We start from the raw sequence: 9,784 nt of genomic DNA on the forward strand, positions 1-9,784 counted from the left end.
AACAAGCGAAACTTAAAAATATCATAACTTTCTTATTTTACATCCGATTTCGATGAAATTTGCAGCGTTATGTTTGTTTGATTTTTCTCTATCGATTCAAATCAACAATTTTCTTGGGTGGACTTGACCTTTAAAGTCGCTCTTAAATTTACGAATAGCGTTATGAAACACCCACCCGGTGCGGTGGGCAAGGGTGCCGATCCACTTTTCAGTTGGGGGGGGGGGGGATTCATGAGTCAGTAATCAACATTATAAAAACGCTCGATCGCACAAAACAAACTCAGTCTGAAAAAAATCAAGTAAATACAAAAATAAATGAATAAAATGACATCATATAGCCGTTTGCAAATTGTCTTATCTTTACTATTCAAAACCTTTACTATTCATACAGGCAAGAAATACTTCAACGGATACATATCTTCTAATTTGAATAATGGTGCTTCCATATCAAGGGCATTGGGTCAGATGCATAAAAATTATTAATTGCTTTTTCTATAGGCTTTTGCTTGATTCCGAATGCATAAAAATGAACGAGCAAATGCTTCTGCTACTATGTTCAAGCAATCGCTAACTGACCGTTACCACTTCTTTGAAAATTAAGCTTTTGAAAAACAAAAATCGTATGCATAAAGCGAAAATTTTGCTTGTGCGTTTGAGCACTTGCTTGTGTTTTTTCTTTCAAGCTCGGGCAGAGCAGCTTGAGCATCTGCTTGATCAGGGTGTTCGCGTTTTTTTTAAATCATGTGTAAGCACCCGAGAATTCCAAAGAGTACCGTAGCCTACATGTACATGTTTTATTCCTAATAAGTACAAATCAAATGCCAGCTATATAAATTTATCAAAAAGGAACAAGTTAGTACAATGTAAAAACTGTGGTGTTAAAAATGACACCAATTGGTGTTAATAGAGGACCACACCCTGAGGTGTTAAAATAACACCCTAGAGATTGAACATAACACCAGAGAGTGTAAATGTAACAACCATAGGTGTTGTAATAACACCTATAGGTGTAAAACTAACACCACCAATTTAACACCGGTGTAACACATAACTGGTGTGGTCCACCGGTTAACACCACAGTTTTTGCTGTGTATGAGACCAGGTCTGAGGAAGAGATGTTATATGAAAGAAGCGGTAATTGCACTGCCAAACATTTGCGTTCGTGTCCTGCCTTCTCTGTGAGTCGTGTTTGCACCAGAGTGACGTCGCTATTGTTCAAACCACGGGAAATTGCTTTCTGAAGGCAAGAAAAGGGTTGAAGCACTAGCAAAGGGTTATGCATATGAAATAAAGCAATTGCTGAAGCATGATCGTTTGCTTGGCTTGCTATTGCTTGTGCTTGAAGCAATTGCTTGCCAGCAATTGCTACTTTTTATGCATCTGACCCATTATCTGTCCAATTCAAGATTTCAGGTTCCCTATATCAACGAATTGGTGTCTGCAAAGCTTGTGGTGTTTGTCTTAATTATCCTTATGGCCGTATCCAAACTATTAAGATCTCCCTTATAGGCCTACTCCTAATGGTGTGTTACTGCATTAAAATAAGATAAACATGCATGATATCAGGGTGATTTTTCTTGTGTAAATTTAAATACAAGCAGTTTTATCCATCCTACCGCCTTTGAATGTATCCTGGTGGATGCATAACCAGCTATAGTGTGCACATCATTAACATCAATGGACAGAGATGATACTGAACTCCTAAGCAAGCCTATGGCATCTTCATCTCGACTCTCAAAAGCTACATCGTCCAAGAAATTCATCTCCTCCTGCGCAAAACTGCCTCGGCTTTGGGCGTACTGTTGTAACAGGAAATGCATGACATACTTAGAAATGTTCTTGCTCCATGGTACAGTGAAGTATAAGAGATACCTAAACTCTTCCTTCCTAGGGATCACTACTTCCTCGAACAGCCTCTTAAATTCATTGTGATCTGATTCATAGAGAGAAGCAAGATAGACTGCAGCCATGTACTCCTGGAATAGTTTATGAGGAAAGAAAAATGTTGACTGCAGGTACGGCCTGTTCTTATCATGAATGGATGAGAGCTTATTCTCTTGTGACAACACTCCTAACTTGCATGATGTTTTCACAGAGTCTGAGAACTGTCCAAGATCGTTTTCATCGAAGATAGAGTCGTTTGATTCTAGTCCAGTAAAAGCAAGTTTGGCAATTGGTTCCATGAGTTTCTCAATTTCAGAGCGACGTGTATTGAAAGCCGGACTGCTTAGATCTGTGATCTCTTTCTGGACATGTCGCACATATAGGGATTCAAACACTTCACGGAATATGTCAGAAAAGGTTTGAAAAGACTTGAACTCTTCTTTCTTGACATCATCAGGTTCTCCCCACATGTGACAGAGCATAGATATGTAGATAGGATATAATGCCATATTCTCTGATATGCCATTGCTTTCAAACCATTTGATGAATTCATCTGCTGTAGCCTCGGTATCTTTGAAATAATTGTGAATGTAAGCCTTTGCATTCTCCCTGCTAAAGCCACCCACATGGATGAATGTGTATAGTCTTCTCAAACTATCATTCCATCTTATTTCATTGGCCTTCCACGGACGGCATGTCACCATTACTGGGCAAGAACGAAGTTCATCTGAGCGAAGAATGTCTTCAACTGTGATATCACCTCTCTCAAAAGAAGTAGCATTGACTTCTAGGTTGGTTATTTGGCGCATAGATGCACTTGATGGACTTGTTTCTGATCCTACTTTGGTTTGACCAGCAGACTCTGGCTGAGTACCTTCTGAACCTTGGTTGCTTTCAGTGTGCCGTAGAACATTTCCACTAAACTCATCTAATCCATCACAGGTAATGAATACCTTTTCTGGATTTGAGCGGATGTACTCAGTGATCTGACAGGCTGTTGCTGGGTTGTCCTTTGAAAGATATGACTTAACTATCTGACCGATCGTGTATCGCTTGGCTACATGCGGAGGGATGACAAGTACCCACACAAACTTTGAGAGCTCTGGTCTATCGTTTATCCAGTCCCATGCAATCTTAGCCAAGAATGTGGTCTTTCCAGCCCCTGCCTCTCCTTGGATCATAATCCGTTTGGGGAACACTCCATTCACTTTGAGATGAAAGAGATCCTTGTACTCAAGTTGATACCTTTTCTTTCGCTTTTCCTCTTCCAAGAAAAGATTAGTGTACATATCTTCAAAAGGAACAACAGAATCAGGATCTAGTGGGTCAGCTCTTATCATACAGAAATCAGTCCTGTACTTGTCTTTGAGCTCATCTCTACATGTCTTGATCTGGTCAGGGGAAAGTGATTGGATCTTTAGCCCTAGAACTGTCATGGACGAACCTAAAAAAAAAAAAAAAAGGGCAGCATCTTTCAAATCATAGTCCTGTGAAATTTTTAGAGATTGTTTTTATGAGCACATGCTTCTTATTACTGTCCATAAATTTAATTCTTTCAAAATATTTGAGCAAAAAAAATATTAGTTTCTGGGAATTTGATGGAAGTACATGAAAATGCAGTGACAATCATAGATTTTTTTAACACATAACAACACATTAACATGTTTCTTTAAGGAGAGCCCTCTTGGGCACACTGGGCTGGAACTCCTAAGAGCACGAAAAAAAAATCTACACCTTATTAGCTTCTTTAGGCTGATGCATGAAGAACTCCACCTAGATCTACAGAAATACGCCTCGAAGAAAGGAACACGATTGAGACGCCCTCACGATGAACAATTCAAGGTAAACCCTACCTTCATATTAACAACACAATTAGCGAATACCTTCTTCCCCGAAAAAATTAGCCATTGGAACAGTTTCAATAAAGAACTTGTCACTTCATAAAACCTTCAAAATCAAACTACAAATGCCTTCTTGAAACCTTCAAAATCAAACTACAAATGCCCTCCCACAACCCCCTAACCATAAATAATACCACCACTCTCATCAGCCTTAAGTAACACTCCCTGGCGGAGGACTTCGGGAAAATGACTACACGGTCCAAGGTTAAACACTAATTCAACATCTCATATCAATTTTCTTTGTTTTACTTTGTCACAACTTTTTTATAATTGGGATCAAATTTTGATAGAATTTTCAGGGTAGAGCTAGTTTGATTTTTCTGAAATTATTTAAATAAACTTTTTGTTGGGGTAAAGTTGTCATAAAAGGTACAAAATATCATAGAGAATCTTAGCAGGTAAATGACATTGTAAAGTTGTATAAAAAATAAATAAAAATAAAAAATAAAAAAAAGCAAACGGAATTATCATTATTCTTACAGAACATCTGAATTACGGACAAGTTAACTTTTCTGTGTTGCACTTTGATTTATACTTGAAAATAATCTCATCCTCACGTGACTGAGCTACAACATTAGCCAATAAATCAGCAGAAAGAGTCCCCAATTCACTCTGTTGTAATGCATTTGCAAGGAGATCCCTGACGTTTGCGTCTGGAAGCTGTTTGTCCCTCCATCTCGAGAACACTTTGATGAATGCATCCTTGGTATCTATGGCGCATTGCTTGATTTGTGCTAGTTCAGCGAGGGAAAACCCGAGATTAACACCTAACTCATCGTAGAAGCCAGGTGCGATTAGCTTTGATAGGTGTATCAGCTCCTCGTCGCTGACACTAGTGCTGCTAAAAAACAATGAAAATATGTTACGAATAATAATTTATTGCAATTCAATACATATCACACCATGATTTAATCAAAATATATATTTGACATTCCCTACTGAATGTTTAACTTCTTATTATAGCTTATTCATTCAACCGGTGACCAAGATAGAGGTATGTAACAGAGATTCCTCATTAAATGCCTCTTATAAACTCTTAATTCACTTATTTTACATCTCTTAAAAATAGCTGGATTCAAATTAATCTTCTTTAAAGGAAACCAAAACCCAAGAAGAGAAGTAATCTTATTGGAAAGAGTAAAATGAGAGGAACAATTTACAAAAAGTTTCATCAAAATCGGTTATGAAATAAGCAAGTTATGGGAGTTTGAAAACTCTTGTTGTACTTCCTATGGGCATCCTCAAATTGGCAAACGTGCTTCAAAATGCCTGATTTTGTGGACAACTCTCCATTTGTTTTGTACACAAATTTTCATATTTTCCTCATTATCTTTCAAATTGCATCTTGCCTCCTTCTGAGCACAACATATGTCATGGGAAAATATAATTCACACCATATATGTCAAGTTCAGGAGGAGATAATGTGAAATATGTAAAATAAAGGGGAAAATCTGAAAATATGTGTACAAAACAAATGGAGAGTTGTCCACAAAATCAGCCATTTTGAAGCATGTTTGCCAATTTGAGGATTCACATAGTAAGTACAACAAGACTTTTTAATCGTCCATAACTTGCTTATTTCATAACCGATTTTGATGAAACTTTTTTTTAAATTGTTCCTCTCATTTTACTCTTTCCAATAAGATTGCTTCTCTTCTTGGGTTTTGGTTTCCTTTAAGTTGTGTTATAATACAAAGTTGAAAATTCTATTCTCTTTCAAGCAGGAATTCGAACAGGAACTCGCCGTAACAAACTGACCTGTACATCAGTTGTACACTAACCTTGGTCCAGGATCGACCTCAATATCACCACATCTCATCAGGATCAAGGTAAAATAGAGATGCCAATACATCGTGGAAGATCCCATTCTCCATCAAACAGGAACTCGATCGGGTACTCAAACTGGAACTCATTCATGAACTCAATTGGAATCTCAATGTCTACTGCGTTGACCATATGAAGGAATTCTAAAATAGATTTTTTTTTTTTAGAGAAAATATGTTTAATACGGATAATTGTGATGATATACATCTGTAATATACAAGATAACCAAGCAGTATATTTTGGCAAATGAAAAGTAACCAACATGATAGTGGAAAGATCCATTCTCAGTAACTCACTCATGAACTCACAGAGGAACAGGAGCTCAAATTTATCGGAATTCAATTATTCTACTGTAATAACCAAACACACACCAAAAAACTATGTACGGGATTAAAAGGGAGGTCATATGCTCAACACATATGCTGTCATACATATATACATGTAAGTAACCAAACAAGGCAATTGACTAAACAGGAACTAAAACAAAAACTCTAACGGGAACTCTGAAAATGGAACGTCAATCAGTCTACAGCAAAACAAAGGCATGCTATAATGATTAAAAAGGAAAATTGTGTATTAAACTTCTGTTAAATACAAGATGGCCAAGCAGTACAAATCAAATACATTTTGGGAAATAAGAAAGTATAGATGATCTGGGGATCAAACGGCTACAAGTTTTTAAGATTGGAATGCTAGATGTTGCTCATACACATTATTGACCATTCATCAGAGCTATTGACATGCTTGAACGCAAAATAATCAAATTTTTTTCATTTTTAAGGGATGCCATGCCAACCCCCTCAATCCCCCCCCCCCCCTTATCTGACCCCCTGTTGGAGATCTTTTTTTTTTTCAATGTTTGGACAAATCTTGGTTTAATTTCTCTGTACCTAGTAGAGGATATTTTTTTTCAATCACACACCATACCTCTAACCCACACACTAATATTTCCATACTCAGTGTATATACCTTTATGCCAATTTTTCTCAAATCCCCCCCCCCCACACACACACACACACACACTCACGCACACATAGTTTAGGATAAATCTATATCATAACAAGATCATACTCAGTGTTGGGGTGTTTTTTTTTACTATTTTCCTTTACGTCTTGTGCAACTTTTCAGACCACAATGCATGCAAACGTCAGGTACACGGGTCGGAAGTCACGTAACACTTTTGAGCACTAGTAACAAAAAAAAAGCACAATACTCCTTTAGATTTAAAAAAAATCATAAATAAATGGAATCACATAACTTTTGTTACAAAATTTATATTTTAAAATACCTATTAGAGTGTGATTGTTTAGTAGCATAAAATGGACACAGGCAAGGGTTGCAGTCTGCAGTGCATGTTGGCACATAATTTGATGAGTAGGGTATAGGGCCCTAATCAGCTGCAGTGCCTTGCCCGCGTAAGCCTATGTATTATGCACAATTCTAATGAAAGGAGACATGCATGTGTGCGCAGCGAGCACAAGCTTTACACCTGCAATACAAGACATATACTCCCTTTAAATAAAATTAGTTACAAGTAAAAAATAATGAATTTCAGGCATTTCGGTACTATAAAGGAATTACCATTCAGCCTAACTCATCAAAATCCCTGAATCATGTGTAAAGTGCATGGTTTTGGAGGTGAAAATATAGGACACCATTATTTCAGTGAAAATGACTGAACACCATTATTGATTTTGCATGAAAATCATATAATTTAGTCCAATTTTAATAAGACCTTTGGCACACATACTCTTAAAACTGTAAGGAACAATGCCAGCTGAATGTTCTGTTCAGTTTCAAAGAAGTACACATTTAATCTTCATTTCAAGTGTTAGGTACACAGACATGCCCCCCCCCCCTCCCCCCTACCTGGGTGAATTAAACCATAACCATGTCTAAAATTTAACATGTTTTATGAAACTGTGGTCTAGCTAGCAAAGAAAATCAACCAGGTTAAGAAAACCATGATGACATAGACCTAAATAAACCTGGGTCATGGATGGACTAGCTTTACCCAATGCTTATTAAGGCCCTTTTTGTGACTTTGGGCCTTTATTAACAAAATTGGCCCAATAGCTGAACTTCCTCTCACCAGCGGAATATCACACATTGTTCTTCTCACTGCAGCTTGTGAATAGGCGAGCTGACGCGAAGTCAAATCTAAATTGAGGAAGTTCATGAAGCTTTTCTTTGCCTTTGATCAGTGTTGTGGAAAGAAAGCTGAACTCGAAATCTCGTTTTCCATTCAATTGAATAATAACTTGTTTTCCTAGCTGTTCTGCACACTCAACACGCATGTATCCATGAAGTACACTGGACGATAATACCGAACGGATGTCTCCATGATAAGCACACCAACGCAGCAAAGAATTGTCAGGTGTTCGGAGCAGATCGAGGAATATATTAGTACGGTACATTGCCAATGATGACAAAATAATGGTAATGGAGTTATCCGTAATTATTATTTAGATGGAGGGTTTCAGAGGTGCAGATATTTTTGACGTCTTGCGAGGTTGTTTCAAAGAGACAAAATATTAAAACGGATTTATAACGTGCATGCCTATGAAAGCCATCCAATATTGAAAATATTGGACGAAATGAATATTTTGCCCCGCCCACAAGCTTATCATTGGTTAATGAGTGATTGTGCGCATGAAGCTATTGTTACTTCACAATGAAATTGCACTGCGTATTAGTTGCCAGGAGATGTGGTAAAGGAGTGTCAATTCATTGAAATCAAATGCGCTTGCATTATAATGCTAGCGCATCTTTAATTTATTACAGAGATTTCTTTTTTTATGACAATACTCATGATTTACAGGACTTCCATAAATGATGGTTACTAAAAACATTTTTTTTTTGCTTCACTACTTTATGTTTAGCTTTGTGGGGGTATCTAAAGAAATATTGTTACTCTCTGAAGAACAATATTGCATTCGTGTCCGACTCATCCAATATCCAATATCCAATATTTTCTTTCGCATCCCACTCAAGGCCATCCAATGTTCCCTAAACATACCTTGCGTCACGGACCGGGGAATCCCCTTTACAATCACATACAGATTGCGCTCTTTTGATATTTTTATTTTTTTTTATTTTTTTTTTCCGTTTCGACACTGTCTTGGTGCTCGAACGATTTTGTAGTCTGATCTATTTCACCACTTTGTCGGCATTTTACTGATAATTTAATTTCCATCTTACAACAATACAACTCAATATGGTGTGTGTGGGAGAGGGGAGGGAGTAATCAACTATACTCGTGCATCCAACTATGCATACCGTATTTTTATGTTTTCGTTTCATAACATGCATGCCCTATGTGGTAGTTAAAAAACCTTTAGCAATAATATTTAGAGTGTTAACATTTTTTCTCTACGTGGAAACGCTATATACAAAGATGAGCATCATAACGGTACATTCTGTTTAAAAAAATACATTTTAGGAATAAAATGCTGTTGTTTTAAAAATCTTCTTAATAGTATCTAAAACAGCCTTTTAAAATGTTATTGGATTGTTTTGCTAACTGGGCACTTGAATGGCCATCCCTTTTTTTTGTATTTCTTCATCATCGGGTACGGGGAGGGTCGGATTTGTAATATTCATTAAAAAGTGTGAGCTAATAATGCCTACAGGTAAAATATGCTTTGTGTTTTTTTTCCCCAAAGCTCATAATAAAAATAATTTTGTTATGTTTTTTTGTTGTTGTTGGGGGTAGGCCTATACAGTAGAGAGTTCAACAATACACTGTGACAGATCAAAACGGGGAGCTATAGCCTACTATCGAGGGGCAGGGCAGAGACTCGCCCATGTTCCAGGGGTTTCTTTTAACAGGGTAGGCCCAGGGGCGGATCAGGACTTGTCGAAGGGGGGGGGCACATTTTCCCGAGTAAAAACTTGACAAGCCGAAAAACGGGTTTTTACCAAAATTAAGGTGATTTCGTCCACGAAAAAAATTGTCAAACAAGAAAAAAGGAATAGTTTTTAACCAAGTCTATCCATGCTCTCATTATTATAGCCAGAAGCGGATCTAGAGGGGGGGTTGGGGGGGTTGCAACCCCCCCCCCAAAAAAAAAAATCCGGGGACCATTTTTTTAAATCTTATCTTTTTTTTTAAACTTGTAATTTTATTTTATTCTATTTTATGCAAGAAAACGCCATTTTCACACACAGATTTT

At 37.3% G+C, this 9,784-nt stretch overlaps 1 protein-coding gene across 1 annotated transcript; it reads right to left on the reverse strand.

The window, feature by feature from the left end:
- Positions 1–337: 337 nt before the first annotated feature.
- On the reverse strand, positions 338–8,062 carry LOC135154926 (NACHT, LRR and PYD domains-containing protein 3-like). Its single transcript, XM_064103169.1, has 4 exons — positions 7,702–8,062; positions 5,567–5,752; positions 4,343–4,626; positions 338–3,328 (listed from the first exon to the last, which is right to left on the reverse strand). The coding sequence occupies exons 2-4, from the start codon at positions 5,650–5,652 to the stop codon at positions 1,563–1,565; spliced, it is 2,136 nt and encodes a 711-aa protein (XP_063959239.1). The 5' UTR covers positions 5,653–5,752; positions 7,702–8,062; the 3' UTR covers positions 338–1,562.
- Between the last annotated feature and the right edge of the window lie 1,722 nt (positions 8,063–9,784).

Source organism: Lytechinus pictus, chromosome 8 (assembly GCF_037042905.1).
Source record: "Lytechinus pictus isolate F3 Inbred chromosome 8, Lp3.0, whole genome shotgun sequence".
In the NCBI taxonomy this organism is placed as follows: domain Eukaryota; kingdom Metazoa; phylum Echinodermata; class Echinoidea; order Temnopleuroida; family Toxopneustidae; genus Lytechinus; species Lytechinus pictus.

Excerpts from the sequence above, each read along its gene's own strand:
- LOC135154926 (XM_064103169.1), bottom strand. The coding sequence starts at position 5,652 with ATGGGATCTTCCACGATGTATTGGCATCTCTATTTTACCTTGATCCTG. Across the intron at positions 4,627-5,566 it reads GAGGTCGATCCTGGACCAAG|CAGCACTAGTGTCAGCGACG; the intron begins GTTAGTGTACAA and ends ATTGTTTTTTAG. Across the intron at positions 3,329-4,342 it reads TAATGTTGTAGCTCAGTCAC|GTTCGTCCATGACAGTTCTA; the intron begins GTGAGGATGAGA and ends TTTTTTTTTTAG.